Below are 17,231 nucleotides of genomic sequence, written 5' to 3'. Positions count from 1 at the left end.
ATGTTGTATATTCATCAGAAAGGATATATAGTCAAATAGGTACAGAAGGTTGAGGGAATAAAGAGGTAAAAGGGGAAGAGTAGGCCAGGAATAGCTGTTAACACCGCACCCATCTAAACAGAAGATCATTTTGGAATAGTTGCTTGGAGAAAACAGTTACGTACCTTATGTAAACAAGTGTCCACTACCCAATTGCACACTTTTTCCAGGTCATCCGATACTTCAAGTCTAGACTTAACAAATTCACAGAGCTCTTCATTGCTCATTACATCCCAGATTCCATCACAAGCCAAGATGATAAACTCGTCTTCTTCTGCCCTTAAAATTTCACAAACCTCAGGCTCTGGAGAAACAAGTTGTTCTGTAGGGCCTTTACCGTCAACACATTTGTAGTCATAGTCCCCCAGAGCTCGAGAAACTGCCAATGAACCATTAACACGCTGAATCATTACACTGCCTCCTGCATTCTGGATTCGTTCTTTCTCCCTTGGGTTGCAAGGTTTGTGATCCTGTGTTGAAAAACAGACTTGTCCATTCCTATAGAGAACAGCACGTGAATCACCACAATTGATAAAATATACATGCTCAGGTGAAATCAAAACTGCCACTGCTGTTGAGCCACTTCTGTCCATCCCATTTCTGAGGTCTGAGAAATTGCGCATATACTCATCAATTTTCAAAAAGCCAGTTCTGATTCCACTCTTGACATTTTCCACTGAAGGTTCAAGAGCAGATCCAGATTTTTCTGTCGCCCTAAAGTCTTCATTGTTAGTGATGTGTTCTAGTAAGTGTGCGGAGCAATAATTTGCAACGCGAGATCCTGCGTGACCATCATAGACAGCAAAAAAGGACCAGTCCTCTAAGCCCTGGGGAATACCTACAACAGCTGTGTGAGCATCTTCCATTTCCACTCTCCATCCCTGCATACTGCTGAGGCCATAACGCAAGCCATTCCCTGCACCATGAGCATTATGTTTCTCAGTTTTTGGTTTATCCAAAAATGCACCCATGTTTATACAATATTGAATCTGGAAAACAGAGAAGAAAAGTCTTAGTTTGTAAAATCACCACTCATATAAGCTTTGTTCTCTCTTTGCCATCTTTCTTCTTTATAAAACAAGTGATAAAGCATGCACACGTGCAAAAGCCAACAACTATAACAGGAGGAAAAAATTTAGTAAAGCATGAATTTACAGACACCTGTTTGCATTTTTAGGTAGCTTTTTTGTTTGTCTGGGGTTTTTTTTGGTGGGGTGTTTTGTCTTTCAAAGAGCTACTTCAACAAAATTAAAAGCTCTCCATAGGAAGGCAGAGCAGTTCACAAACCTTTGCAGCCCTGCCCATTTTGTTGTTTTCTGCAGAAACTAATTCATGACGGAAAAATAACACCCATAGCATTCATATCCTCTTCCCGGGTTTACTGTAGCATGAAGAGAAGCTAATACTTCATAAACAAGGACTAGTCTCACTATGTCTGCATGTACTCTGGTACTTCTGCATTCTAGTAAAGCATGGCAAAAGTGACAATAGGGGAACGCAGACCATCTGCCAAAGGAAACAAGAAGGCAAATCCTGCTCTGACCCAAGACAGCTTCCCTTGGATTCTCTCAATAAATGATATAATTATAGTACAATGCAATCAGGAAAAAAATATAGTTAGATTCTACATCCAACCTCCCTTTTTAGGGCAAAAAGTCAGGACTTTCCTTCAGATAATCCAGACTTGACACTATCTCTTTCCTACAGTGGCCTCTGTGAGGTGCTGAGGATCCCCACTTACTACACAGTCCCCAGCAGTCTGCTCACTGGTTATGCCTCTTTTGAACTCTGTCTCTCACTCTTACTTCGATACAAATTTCTACAGACCTTCCCAAATATTGATGCAACTCCATATTTGGTTTACTTTTTAGTCTAGTTTTACTGTGTGTCTTCATTCAGGTTTAATGGCTTTTGATTCAGCTGCTACTAACATTATGTGAAAGGAGCACTGTGGTTCTGTAAGAGACTGAACATCATATAACTTGATGTACTTTTTCTTAAAATGAGTAGAGTAAGCATCTGGCTAAGTCACATCAACTGAGGAATGCCAGAATTGAAACAGCTCTTATGTTTGAGTACTCTGCATTGTTCTAAGTCTTCATATCATCTGTTCTGACACAGAATAAACCACTAATGAGACTCCAGAAAGGTTTACTTGAGAAGATGATTTCTTGGAACAGTCAGCTAGAAACGGAGGTCTTGCATGGACAGTATAAATGCTAACACTGTGCAATTACCCCCTCTAGTCCAGCTATGAGATGCTACCATGATTTCTGATACTTTCTCATTTATTAGGGAACTCCACACTTCTTGTCTCTAGGTACCAATCTTCTGCTACTGAGTCCAATTTACAACACACAAATCTTGTGCTTGCTAAATTGTCTTAAGTAGCTATTAAAAATAGGAATTGTATGACACCAAAGAAAGTGTCTTGAGCCTTTTCTGCTCTCCAAATCAGGCTTTCCATGTACAAGGCACATATTCACATCTGCAGAATCTAGAATAAACCCAAATTATTAAGAGAACACGCTTGGAGACTGTTACCAATTTGATTTATTCCATATAAACACAAAAAGTCCTCAAACAGAATCTTATGAAACAAAACCAGAAATACCAATCTTCAGATAATGGCACATCTCATACAAAAAAAGTATGTTACAGAATGACTTCAAACCCACATCTAACATTCTCAAAATACTTTCAAACACATACTGTCCATCCTAAACTTCCCACTTTCCCAATCAGTTCAATGTCACGATATTATCTAAAGAATTCCATGCACAAGAAACCACAAATATTATCTTTATTCTTTATCTCTGTATTCACCATCCACTGGCCTCTAATTATAATACCTGGGATAGTAAAGATGAAGATAAAAGGCCTACACAACCTTGTATTATGCATTGTAAGCTTCATACTGTATGCAATTTGCAAGTGAAAGTAGTAAGTGACATTCTGCTCACAACTATCTGCATCATTATTTTTCCTTCTTTATCTGAAAAGAATATTCACAACATAGCAAATCAGTAGTAAGCAACACACAGCAATGGAATGAAGAATTCAATACTTAACAAGGTCCTCAGCCAAAATGCTTTTCACAACCCTTTCTCTTGACAGATCTGATCTTGCTTTTAAAAAACAAACAAAAAAGAATCAGTGTGAAATAGTGTCATGAAAGCAAAGCAAGGCAGAGCTGCAGAACACCACAAGTACGTGTCCTCAGCAACTGACCTTCTCAGTCACGAACTCAACAAGTTACACATAGTTTAATAGCTCAACTGCCATCGGTAAAGGAGATTCATGGAAGAATTCTAATAGCTGCTGACCACTTATTCACAGATTACACACAAAACCAGCAAAAATTTAACACAGGACTCAAGTGCTGCCAAAATGACAGAAGCCCTCCAACACTTCAGACCTTGTCCTTTAACTGTATGTCCTTATGTTCTTAAAATAAAAAATGGGGGAAAATAATATGACTATGGAAAAAGATAAACCTATTTAATTGCAAGAGCCTATGAGCTCAGTAGAGTGTAGTGTTTTATATGTATAAGATAAAATATATTGTTAAAAAAACAAAGGTAAGTTTCACATCTTGGCTTTACCTATTTGTAAGTAGCTTCACTTTTTACAGCAGTGAGAAACTGAAAAGATCATACTAAAGATTATAATCTTGATAATCTAAACATCCTGGTTAATATTACAGAGCTTTAATAAAGGATGCAGAAATTGACTTGCAATCAGTAAGAAAACAAAAAGTCTAGGAATCAACTTATGGCTGGCCATATGAAAGACACCAAACACATAAGCCTTTCTATCCCTGTGTGTATTATGTAGGCTATATAAAGGAGCCAACTGATTTCAAGACCAGATGAAAAAGTCAGGTCATTTAGTGAGCATGAAAGAAACACTGAAACTCAGCTTTTCAATCAAAATTATCACTGACAGTAAGGCACAAAGATGATTTACACCTTTTTAACAATAGCACTTTTTTTGTGGCATTTTAAAAACGCTAAATTACAGAAAATAACAGACAAATGACATGGCACATGGGTGAGTACAATATATTCCTATCAGATATTATGCACAAATGTAATTTGAACTTCACATCTACAATGCCAACACACACACTATCTCTAGGAGTACATCAGCTGTGTATATACCTATGTACAAATTAGTTCAGTAAATCTGAGATACCTTAATAAAATTGGTAGTATTGTACCAAACTTTGCTTTTTTAGTAAAGCAGTTTGTATAACAAACAAAGCACAACACAAGAAACAAAACACTACTTGTTTTCTTTAAAATTAAAAGGCACAAAACGAAACAGTTCCACTGGAGAAACAGTACCCTGGTTCTCACATCTAGTTTTGTCCCTCTTAACAGCTCAGGCTAGATCAATAAACACACCTGAGCACCTAAAAATGGAACTCAGCCAAACTGACCTTCAAAAATCCTACAGAAGGCAAAGCCTATAATAGGTCTAACCTGGTGTTTCCATCTTCTATTTTAAGCTAGATACAAATCAATCCTGACAAGCACCTAACTAACGTTTAAGTCAGGAGTCAGGTCAGAATTCACAAGTTACAAAATCATATATTCATGCTGGGAGAGATCTCTAGAACTCACCTAGTCCAAGCCCCTATTCAAAGTTCAATCAATATAATATCTAACACCAAAGATGGTTCAGGCTGTTCAAATCCTTGTCAACTTTTGAACATCTTGAAGGATGAAGATTCTATAACCTCTGGGCAACCAGTTTACATCATAATGAAAACAGAACTCTCATCAGTGCAGTCTGTGTCCTTTTAGGCTTTCATTACACATCTCTGGGAAAAGCATAGCTCTATCTTATCTATACCCTCCCCTTACCTGCCTGGAAGACAGCAACTGGATCCACCCGTTGGCCTTTCCTCCTCCAGACTGAAGGAACTTGGCTCTCTCCTCTCTTCCTACATCACATGCTCCAGCCCCTAAGTAAGAGTGGTCCTCCACTCAACTCGCTCTACTGCATCTTTCTTGTACTGGGGTTCCAACACTCCACACTGTATTCCAGCCTCATCAGTTTCAAAAAGAGGGAAATAATCACTTCTCCCAACATGCTGTATAAACCTTTTTTAATGTGGCCCAGGCTTTCATCACAATAGATACAATGTTCCCTAATGTTAAGCTAACTTGTCCTGGTTGTCCACTAAGACCCCATAATTCTTTTTCTGCAAAGCTGATTCCTAGGCAGTCATCACCCAGCCTGCACTGACAGATAAGGTTACTCTCTTCCAGGTACATGACTTGATTAAACTTTTTGAGGTCACCATCAGACCATCTGACCAACTTGTCAAGATCTTTTTATCTTGACCTCTCCCTCCAATATGGTATCAAATGTGCCAAGAGCAAATACTCTTCCACTATCCAGGCTGTTAATGAAGACTTCATTACGCTTCCTCTCAGCGGTCAACACCTCTCACCATTTCTTGAGGGACTTAATGCCTTAAAGTCCCAAGCATCTTTGCAGACCAAGATTCCATCTTAAAACACAGCCAGAGGAACAGATGAAGTGCCCACCTTCACCTAGTAATTCAACCCTGGTTTTAACCAACCTGTAAGCTCAAAAAATTCAGTACCCTTTCAGCCTTTCAGATTTAATTTCCTAAAATCCCGTTTTCAAATGCAACTTGTGTAACACAGTGGTCTGAAAACACAATTTAATTTCCCCCTGGTGAAAACATTTACCCATGCAAGATTATTAGTGGAAGCTTTCAAAATACAGAAGACTGTACCTACTGTAATTCCCCAAACTTTCTTAGAAATGGAGGACACCTTTGTTTTCATCCATGCTCCACAGACTATTCTTTAAAATAATACATAGTCTTCAGATGAGGAATGGAAGCCTAGGACTCCCTTCCCCCAGCAGTCTCCCCAATTCTGGGAAAAAGAATAATAATAATACTCATCATCATCTTCATCATCACCTGGTAAATGACAACGATTACCAAGGCTCAAAGGCTTTTGGAAGGCCTTTAGAGGAAGAAAATACTGCCCTTTCCCCCCCACTCTCTGACAATGGAAGAAACCAAGACTGAGCGGTGTGCTGCCAATGCAGCAGTTCTAGCTACCGCTCTACCCTACACTCTTCATATAGTTTGAGATCAATAGATAAGCTATTCCTAAGAGTTCAGGGCAGTAAGTTTCTAACAAAAGCTGACATCCCTTTCCCAGGGCAAAACCTAACCCAAGGCTTATTTCTCTGAAGCCCTAACACACATTCTTCTCTGATGTTTCCTACCTGATAGAAATCCTACCTGAAGTCCTTACTTCCTATACAGAGAACTTAAGCAGTAACTCAGGCTCAGGAAACCAGACATCTACCCTTTTGAGGTAGGGAAATATGAAGACAAAAGCCATGTCCTCTGACACATACAAAAAGTTAATGAAAAGTTAGTGATCAGTATCCTTTTCCCCACAGCTACACAGTGAAGACTTTCTTTGGTATTAGATCAACCATGGAGTAAATGGTCTTCAAATCAGGTCTGCGCTCAAGCTTTGAATTTCTCTGGTTAACAGAAAAACAACCACACTCACTGATTTTTTTTCCCCAAGATCTAGTTATAAAATAGCAAACGGTTCTTGCTCGGGTACAGACATCCATGATTTTCTAGTACATCACGAAGGCAAAATAGGTAGCTACTTTAAATGAAATTACACTCCTTTCCATACAGATTGATATTTAACAGGCAAAAATATGCACTTGCTGGCTCATGAAGGCAGCAGTCCTAGTTTCAGCTGGGATAGAGTTAATTTTCTTCCTAGTAGCTGGTAAGAGTGTTGTGTTTTGGGTTGAGTATGAGAACCATGTTGATAACACACTGGTGTTTTCAGCTGTTGCTAAGTAGTGTTTATATGAAGTCAAGGACTTTCCAGCTTCTCATGCCCTGCCAGCGAGAAGGCTGGGGTGTACAAGGAGTTGGGAGGGGACACAGCCAAGACAGCTGACCCCAACTGGCAAAGGGATATTCCACACCATTTGATGTCATGCTCAATATATAAACTGAGTGAAAGCTGGCCAGGGGCTGCTGCTCGGGAACTGGCTGGGCCTCGGTAAGTGGTGAGCAACTGATTGTGCATCATTTCTTGTGTATATTCCAATTCTTTCATTATTATCAGCATCATAATCATTATTATTATTAATTTTCTGACCCATTAAACTGCCTTCATTTCAATGCATGAGTTTTCACACTTCCACTCTTCTGACTCTCTCCCCCATCCGACTGGGGGTGAGTGAGCAAGCAGCTGTGTGGTGCTTAGGTGCCATCTCAGCTTAAACCCCAACAGTCCTTTTCGGTTCCTAGCATGGGGAATAACGGGTTGAGGTAACAACAACTCTGACTTGAACATGCTAGAACAGATTTGCTATGCACATTTGTTATACTGGTTTAATAGGCACTGGTCACACTGTTGATTTATTTGCTCTTAAAGTTGGTGTGCTTGTTCTTAAACATAGTATCTTACTCGCTTCATATGTTCCCTGTTGTGCTGTTTATCACCCATGGGAACTCGCCTAAGGTTATGTTATACTTTCTAACACTGGCTTATGATATGACAGAATTGCTGATGGCGAAAGTAATCTGGTATTCATACTCAGCATTGCCATCATCGCTGTACTTTGGGAGCCATCTATAGGAAACTATTAATAATTGCACCTTCTACCTTCTCTCCAGAGTCCCAAGCCATGGGGGAGACACCTCCCTACTTCCCTTCCTCTTCCCCTTCTCCTCCAGGCTAGCTACAACATCTCTTATGAATTTTTAATATCCTCGAGATGTTCAAACTAGCATGTTCCTACTGCTCTGTCTTCTGAATGTGTTCCATGTCTTGTTTAAGGTTAAACAACTATATTAAGAATAACCATCCAGGGATCTGCCTCAAGCACGGATAGGGCAGGATGTGTGGGATAGTATGGGCAAGTACCTAAGCCACTGGGCATCCCCGGTGTTTTGGAACTTCGCCCAGAACAAGTGCGGAATCTGCAAAAACTAGTTAAGGACTTGGAAAAAGAATGCTGTAACCCTTGCAGCTCCAGAAACACAAAAGACTGCAATGTACTGGGGCCTTGCCCATGCCAACCAAGCCCTGCTCAACACTATTCAGTACCCTCAAGGGGAAAAGAACATCTCTGGATCTGATAACAAAGTGACAGGCAAGGCAGTTACTTCAACCCTGGTAACAGGCACTGTGGCTGAACCAGAGAACCAACCCATCCCAGTATCGGTCGCCCTTACACACAAAAAAATAAATACTAAAGTCACCTCATACAGTAAGGAATGAATAAGTAGGGCCATCGTGAAAAAAGGAAGAGGCAGAACCCATAAAAGAGATGGTAACCACCCAATCCCTATCCCCAAGTGAACTGAGACACACATGGAAAGACTTCAGTCATCATCTAGGCAAGCCCAATGTCACCTGGCTGCTCTGATGCTGGGATAATGGGGCCAGTAATCTGGAATTTGAGGGTAGGGAAACCAAGCAGCTAGGATCACTTTCTAGGGAACAGGGGAATTGATAAAACAATTAGAAAAGGGGCACAAGCCCTCAGCTTCTGGAGGCAAGTCGAGAACTACCATGAAGAGAGGTATCGGGTCTCGAGAAACAAGTCTTCTGGTGACATGGCATCCCAGAAAGAATTGAGCTAGACAATGGTACTCACTTCAGAACCAATCTCACAGGCACCTGGGCCAAAGGTCATGGCATCAAGTGAGTATATCATACCCCCTATCATACCCCGGCCTCTGGGAAAATCAAATGGTACAATGGACTGCTAAAAGACTATACCAACAGGTGGTTCAACACTCAAACACTGGGATATACCACCTGGCTAGTCAACACTAGGGCATCTGCCAATCAAGCTGGCCCTGCCAAATCAAAAGCCTTTTCATACTGTAGAAGGAGACAAAGTCCCTGTAGTGCACATAAAAAATATGCTTGGGAAGACAGCCTGGATTATTTCTGCCTCAGGCAAAGGCAAATCCATTTGTGAGGTTGTTTTTGCTCAAGGACCTGGCTGCATTTGGTGGGTAATACAGTAGGATGGTAAAGTCCAATGTGTACATCAAGGGAATTTGATTCTGGGTGAGAATATTCAATGATTTGAATTGTATGATGTTAACTGCTACAAGATACTGTATGTCATGACTATGGTTGCTGTATAAATGGTATTACGATAAAAATTATCCAGATTAATGAAGAATTAATTTTAAGGATAGAACCAAAAAAGAGTAGTGGTGATAGAACTAGAACTGGTTTCAGCATGCAGCAACCCTACACCACACACCATCTCTCCTGCCTTGAAGGACTACTGTGACAGATGACCCAAAGTCACAGATTAAATAATATCAGGCATTTTTAGACATATGGCACATACAGGGAATGATACCTGCCTGTATATTTCAAAAGACATGAAAAGGTGGAGGTAATTGAGATGTTGTGGAAAGCGTAGAACCTACAGTATGGACATAAATAGCATAGAATAAGAGGTAGATGATGTATCCTCATTTTGGCTGGGATAGGGTTAATGTTCTTCCTAGTAGCTGGTAAGAGCGTTGTGTTTTGGATTTAGTATGAGAACGATGTTGATATCACACTGATGTTTTTCATTGTTGCGAAGTAGTGTTTATACGAAGTCAAGGACTTTGCAGCTTCTCATGCCCTGCCAATGAGGAGGCTGGGGATGCACAAGATGTTGGGAGGAGACACAGCCAGGACAGCTGACCCCAACTAGCCAAAGGGATATTCCACACCGTATGATGTCATACGTAGCATATAAACCAGGGGAAAGCTGGCCAGGGGCTGCTGCTTGGGGAGTGGCTGGGCATCGGTCAACAAGTGGTGAGCAATTGCACTGTGTATCACTTCTCTATATTCTTTTTATTATTATAAAATAATATTTAACATTATAATTATGTCGTCCCTTTCTGTCCCATTTAACTGTCTTTATTTCAGCCCATGAGTTTTCTCACTTTTACTCCTCTGATTCTCTCCCCAGTCCCACTGGGGGGGAGTGAGTGAGTAGCTGTGTGGTGCTTAGCTACTGGCTGGGGTTAAACCACAACAGCAGCCAAAATGTAATTAGATTATAAAGGTCTACAAGCCATAATCAAAGTTTTTTTAGATACTATAAAATAATTTTCAGATCACATGTCAGTTTCAAAGAGAACATCAAAACTAGACTAATACCTTGATGGTCAACAGTCCCAAAGGCAATATCGTATCTTTTCATATAATGAGAATGGTCCAACATCAATCTTTAGGGCTTAGGTCATAAAAGTGTACTGTAAAATGTCTCTTCCTCACAAGGATTCACTCAACGGGCCAGTCATTTTTAATAAGTCAGTGCTATGGAAAAGAAACAGCGCCAGAGTTTCCTGTTACAAAACACATGTGCTCCTGCTATAAAAAAAAATGACGTTTCAGAAGAGAAAACACTGCACTAGATATTAAAGATGTAAATGATGAATAAATACTCAAATATCTGTGACAAGCAACTTCCAAGGTTATTGAAAGTGCAGGAATAACTTCTTTGGTTTAAGTAAACAAAAATTAAAAATCAAACTTAAACTTGGTAGAAAGCTCCTGTCTGACTCTACTTTGCACTCTCTCATGTATACATATATCCATACACACACTCTACACATTAAATGCATCTATACACACTGCAGATAGTTTGACATTCCTAATGATTCTATATACCCGTCGATTTACACAAGAAATAGTGACATAATAATGTAAGTAATTTTTTACTAATCTTTTATTTACAATATACTGTCATTGTACTATCGCCATACTTAAATTACGCTATTTATACTATATAGACTAAATACAAGTTCAGTTGATGACTGAAATCAGCTTTAAAGGTCTTCACTACTGATCTCAAAACTTGGGATTGCTTTTGATTTACTGACCTTAAAAATACTGACACTACATAATTTACATTAGGCAAACACTGAATTTTTGAGCACAAGCTCTATTTGAATCTTGGCTGCAACAGCTACTCTAACTATGTAGCCACAAGTACTGGCAGAGTCAAGCAGCAGTTAACAAAATCTAAGAATAAGATTAATGGTGAGACAGTGATTGCTATTCATGTCCACTCCCTCTGGGGTTTATTAGTTTTGAAAGGTTGGTTTGTCTGTAAATAATCTGTGGCCATGGGAGTTACTATTAGGAAAGATCTCAGCTGACCAAAGCCAGTGACACAAAGAAATTAAATAACAATATAAACCTTTAATCTAGAGCCTACTATCAGAAACTTTTCCTGTCAGGATGACATGAAAAAAGCCCAATAGGCTTTTAAACAAGGAATTAAACAAAAATTTATGAGTTATCCCCATCACTAGGTAGACTAGACGCCAGGAGCTACAGCTGTAACCTTGAAATTCATCTCTGCATCTCTATTCTTAGAACAGTTAAGACAAAAAAGAAAACACAAAACATTTCCCCCACCACACTACTTTTAAACCAGCAAGTTAAAATGGGGAAAAAGATTTGAGAATGTGCTTAAGCTGCTTTAAACTGGTCTGGAGGTACAAACCAACCACAGGAGTAATTTAACACTGGATTCGTATCTATTTTCAATGTCAGCAACAATACCTGAATACATTATCACTTCTGCTCTGCCTCAGCTACTCACCACTACACTGTGCAAGCAATTCCTTTTCTTCTGGAACTGCTGGCTGAGACATTTTTGCCCTTACTCTTTGAACTGCTTCACTGAAGAGGTACCAAGTTAGCTTCAGTACTTTGAAGCTGGGAGGGGGGTGGAGAGGGTGGGAATAGAAAGAGCACCAGAAGCTAGGTTAGGAGCTATACCTTTTTTGCTGTTTTTAACACCACAACAACATACACACCGGTCTTTTCAGAGGTTCATTTTATATTCTGCTTTCTTGTATGTTATTTAAACATGGATGAAGCTAGGTAGCAGATCTTCAAGAGCAACTTATATGGCAACCATCTCATGGACGACTTGGACACTTCTGTGCTGAGCCTTCTTATTTTTTTGGAATGCAGTTTAGTAGGTACAAAGAGATCATACTTCAGATATTCAAGATGAGCTTCACAAAAACCTTAAAGTGGGCTCTGAATGTAGTTTTGCAATCACAGCATATAGTACAAAGCCGTAAGTGATCAGGTTGATGCATTTTTACAGTCACCATGCCTTTATCATGCAGGTTCACCTTTACATAAAGTCAGAAAAGTGAACTTCACACAGTACTGTGGCTTGTTTGTCCCTACTGACCACACTACGACACGGTTTACATTGCATGATATTAACTGAATTTCCTTTTGTTTCCCTGTATCCATTTGTACTTCCTGTAGCCAATAAGCATGCTCTTACTTCTGCGCTAGGCTATTCAAACCAGATACACATGCGGCACCTGAATATAACAAAGCATTGCCCTAGTATAAAAGTGGTTCTTCCATAATAAAGTTTATAGTTATCTCTATGCAGAACTACTTGAATCTTATTTTTTTGTTCTTCAAATTCAACAGGAGACCAACTATTCTGAGTTTAAATTTAGTTTGCTCCTTTTCAATCATTAATCTAATCACCACCAGCCAGAATTTTTAAACAAATAGCATCTAAAACTTCGAAGAAAGAGAACCAGTGTTTAGCCAATACACTACTGGTATTAAAAGTGAAGGCTTATTTTACTCATTAGCATGACGCAGTGTGTCGCTAGAAATGAGTCATCCCTTATTCTAGATTTAGGCATTTAAGACAACTTTTCCTACCTTTTTTAATGTTTGTTTACTAAAAGCTTCACACACATTTTTGTGAGAATGGGGTAGCAGTGAATCACCAATTCATATCACCAATATGTTCCTAAACAAGACTGAAAGTCCGGAATAAGCAGGTCTGTAGAACCACAGTAAAACACCAAGCCATTTATTTACATAATTGAGCAGCGACCTGTTGATTTACACAAAAATCTGAGGAAGTCAGACAGAGGGTTGGGCTAAATGAGTGCTAGAGGTCCATTCCAAGATAAATTAGTCTATGACAATACAAGAGTTGTGCCTTTTCTCAACCCGTTACATCACTGCAAATTAAGTACAAGCATTCAATCAAAACAGTAACAAAAAAACCGCCCACCAAAACCACAAGCAACAACAAAAAGCCCAACCAAAAACCCCAAACCACATTTGAATCCTTCTTTCATTGTAGCAGCAAAACAAAGTCATCTCCTCAGCACTGTCTGACCCTCCTGTCACTGACCCATGCATCATCCAACTTCAGAGTAAGACATATTAGCCTGCTTTATATCAACAGTGCAGACTCCTGTCCTACCACTAAGGAAAAAAAAAGGTGCAGCCTAAGGCAAGCAACTTTTCTTGACAAAGACACCAAAACGTGAAATCAAGACTGAAAGGCCTTAACTTGATCATAATTCTGCAGATTCAGCATATGCAATAAAGCTATCTCACGTATAGTCTTCAAAAACCATACTCCCTGTTTAAAAACATAAATGAATTACTCAGAAATATACATCCAAAATATGCAATCTCAGTGACAGGTATTTGTGGTGGTTTGGTTCTGTTTTGTTTCTTTTTTTAAATATAGGTTTGTAGTGCCCTACACCCAAGTTTAGAATACAGTGATTGAGTAGTGGGACAAGAGTTATCTCCATCACTGTCAGATAAAGTTATGATAGAAAATAAGCAGCCAAAACATTTTCACTGACCTGGAAGAAGACATCAACCTTTACCCCTGAAAAGGTGATTCAGGAGTTGAAACTACAGTGAATTTGTAAAAAGAATTTAGAGATTTTCTATAGCAAAGTTAAAAAAGGCAACTTAAGCAGTACTGCTGATATTAGTGCATTTAAGGAAATACAGACCTTGAGGAGAAAAAGCCACCTGCAGACAGCAAGCTGACCTCAACGCACAGTGGCAAAACACTTCATGACTTTTACAGACTGACACCGTACAGTCCTTTGTGTAAACATATACCTTGTTCAAACTCTGGGTCAGCATATATTTAGGTGTTGAAAGATTACATTTCTTTCCAACTGCGGAAAGAGCTTTGTACCAGAGCAGAGAAAAGCTGTACTTTAAGTTCAAATTCCTCCCAAATAGGATTAAGCAAAACTCAAGTGCTTTTAGAGAAGACCACATCCTTTTATCCAATCTACTCTGAAATATCTGTTAAATTCTTGGCCAATTACAAACTGCAAGTTAAAACACAGCTAAAGAAAAAGCAAGTATACCTTTCCTATAAATTTCCAAGTGACAGAATTTGTTCTTACCTGTAACTGCAACTTTGTCAAGGTTCTAGTTCCGTGCTCGAAGAATTAGTTTACATTCCTGCTGCCAAGAAGCACATAACAGAATGACTTGCAAAACCTTGAGATAACCATACAGGACACAGCATCTGCTTTATTTTGGTATTTCCTAAAAGAAACAAGGAAAGTAGTTAGCTACTCCAGATGGTTTACAACAGATTTGTACATGAATTTTTTCATGAATATAACTTTTTCCTAAATAGAAGTGCTTGAACTAAAGCCATGCCTGGATGTCAAAAGACCTTCCAGTACACTCTCTAAACATCATATTAAAGATTAATACTCACAAAGATTCATTTTCCTTATTTCCTTCACCAGCACAGCACTTAAAAAGTCATCTAGCCTATCACCTAGTACTCAAGTCCTTCAATTCAGTATCAGAAGGAACAGCTTTTGCATGCCTGCTCATGCTATTTGCTTAATTTTATTCCCCTGCTCCAATGACAGAGTATCCCTTGAGTACTTGACAAGACTTAAACCCACCAAATGCAGCATGTATAATTTGTAAGGTCTTTATTGTGCTTACTTAGATAAAAATGCACAAGAGTTTAAAATAAAAGCAGTAAGCTTCAGTTGCAAAAGTATCTCGGCTCCTCTGAAATAAGAATCACTGTTTCTTTTGAGGAAGCTCTTACGAAATTAATCATAAACTCAGCTTAAAATGCAAAAGCAGCAGATGACTAACAACTTAAATGTGTGCATCCACCTAAGCATCTACCCATTCTTTTGAACGGGATGCAAATGTCCAAATTCCTTCATGGGTCAGGGACTACGTATTTAATCTTATAAACTGTTGCATCTTACACAAGTTACCATGAGAGTACACTGGTAGAAGGAACTGTCACAAGGAAGAAGTCTGCGTAACAGCCAGCTTTGTCTGGGGCACAAGGAAAATACAAGCCCTTACTGTAACACTGATGATTTTCAACTGATTACAGGACTTTGATGAACTGAATGAGTGATAAAGGGAGACATACTACAGACCTTGACTTTAAGCCTGTCGATTGAAGAAAGGAGCTATGAGAACATTTCATAATGGTTTGCCATTTTCAGCTACCATAAAGCGTCATAAACAAGAAATTCCTCAAGAGGAATACTGTGCTGCTGTTTGAAGAACTGTAGAGGTTCAGTAAGTTTTATGCCTGTAATACTTCAAGCCCTGTATTTTCCCCAACATTCTGCCTTCTCAGGCACCACAACAGAACAGACGATTCAAGGAATCAAACTAAGCCAGAAAAGGTAAATTACTTTCTGCCACTTGAGCTCTCTGAACCAGCTCAGGAAATGCAGTCAAGTGCCAATGACAGAAAGGTAGAACCAGCAGCTGCTGCGGATTCAGATTTGCCCAGAGCATTGTGAAATTACACCTTAACTAGCACTAAATCATTAATGAACTCTGGAAAAGTATTTTGAAAGAACTAGACAGCAAGTACCTTAAATCGTTGTACTGGACTACATGGCAAAAGCCCTCCCCCAAAAGGTAAAATGTTTCAGTAAAAGAAGAGTTGTTTCCACACCCAAGAGCTTCGGGGGGGGGGGAGAACACCGCAACACAACAGAACATAAGCAGTACAGCTTCACAGAGTTGCACAAAATAGCCCCTAATTCCCTCTTAACTACATCAGTGATAAGGGCATTAACACAGAACACAACTCCCTTCAAGAACTTCCTTCCACCTTCGGAAGATCCCCTTAATTAGGAGGGTACAGGGGGCTTGCAGGATGAAGTGCTCAAAAGCCTCAGTTCTAAAGGCTACTAGAGTAATGTCAGAAGTGGCTGACTAACAAAAGCAGACCGGAAGACAAGTATTATGCTCCCCAGAAGCAAGAGGCTTGACCTCTCCCAAATTCTCTTACTCGGCAGAGGACGTGAGAGCATTCATTAGACACAGGTGATTTTTAACCTTAGGCAGCTTACAGTAGGGCAGCTTCACATATATTGTAGTTTAACAGCATCTTACCCCAGAATATGCTCCTATTTATACCTTAATTATCAGAAGTGAGAAATACTATATGCAGTGTCCTAAAACACAGTAACATCTTAAGATATGAACTCCATGACTGAACATTGCATGAAGAGGGGACACTACTCCTTACCTACTTCTATACAGTAGTGACTCCTGCCTCTCCAAATAAGCAGCACAATTCTTTTTTCCATATTAAAAGACACTTAGATTCTTGATACAGCTTTGGGATAACAAGCTATTGAATCCAGCTCCCAATAATTCGTGCACAGAAAATGCTCACATACACAATGAAAAGGTGTTACCCAGATTGCTCATCATAAATTACATCCCCAGAATAAAGCTGAATGCTTCCTATTAGAGGCTTAACAAAATAACAAGACGTATTAAGTATTTAATTTGGGCTCCTTAGATCTTTCGAGCATGTAAAAACGCTTAATATCTGAGTAGGACTTAGTTCAGTAAACTTCTACAGTTTTTGCTATTAAGAAACTAATACTCTACAGTAGAACAGTTGTTAATTAAGCACAACTTAAATATTCCTTGGCTAACAGAGAATTTGAATTTCACCATGTTTACAATATTTTCTCGGAAGGTAAAGACTATGCAGCCAAAGCCATCATAAGTAAATCACTGCTGAAGAACTAAACCCAATATTCAAAAGTAAGCAAATGAAAAAGACCATCAAATTCTGGTCTTCCCAATGATAAAATACATACACCCCAGCAGCAAAACACTAATGATCCTCAAGCTGGATCCTAATGCTTAAAACACACAAGCCCATGACAACAACCAGTCCTCTGCAAGTTTCTGGGCAGAGAAGCACCAGGAAAACAGGCTTTACTCTGCTCCACAGACAGCTATGACTGGCCTTTTACAGATAACCAAATCATTGCT

General features: G+C 39.3%; 1 protein-coding gene across 4 annotated transcripts in view; it reads right to left on the bottom strand.

Moving 5' to 3' along the window:
- The window catches only part of PPM1B (protein phosphatase, Mg2+/Mn2+ dependent 1B), a 61,154-nt gene that overhangs the window by 21,839 nt on the left and 22,084 nt on the right, over positions 1-17,231 (bottom strand). For 3 of the 4 annotated variants that reach the window (XM_062636988.1, XM_062636986.1, XM_062636985.1), the window contains 2 exons: positions 14,336-14,480; positions 165-1,028 (listed from right to left, as the gene is read on the bottom strand). In XM_062636988.1, the coding sequence (XP_062492972.1) occupies positions 165-1,010 (846 nt within the window). In that variant the 5' untranslated portion in view covers positions 1,011-1,028; positions 14,336-14,480. Of the gene's footprint in view, positions 1-164; positions 1,029-10,265; positions 10,425-14,335; positions 14,481-17,231 lie in introns of all 4 variants that reach the window. The other variant, XM_062636987.1, reaches the window with a different exon arrangement.

This window comes from Pezoporus occidentalis, unplaced genomic scaffold (assembly GCF_034315485.1).
Source record: "Pezoporus occidentalis ecotype Australia unplaced genomic scaffold, CSIRO_AGI_Poc_V1 ctg50, whole genome shotgun sequence".
Taxonomy (NCBI): domain Eukaryota; kingdom Metazoa; phylum Chordata; class Aves; order Psittaciformes; family Psittacidae; genus Pezoporus; species Pezoporus occidentalis.
The sequence above is the reverse complement of the archived record's forward strand: the minus strand, read 5'-3'. Positions and strand labels throughout refer to the sequence as shown.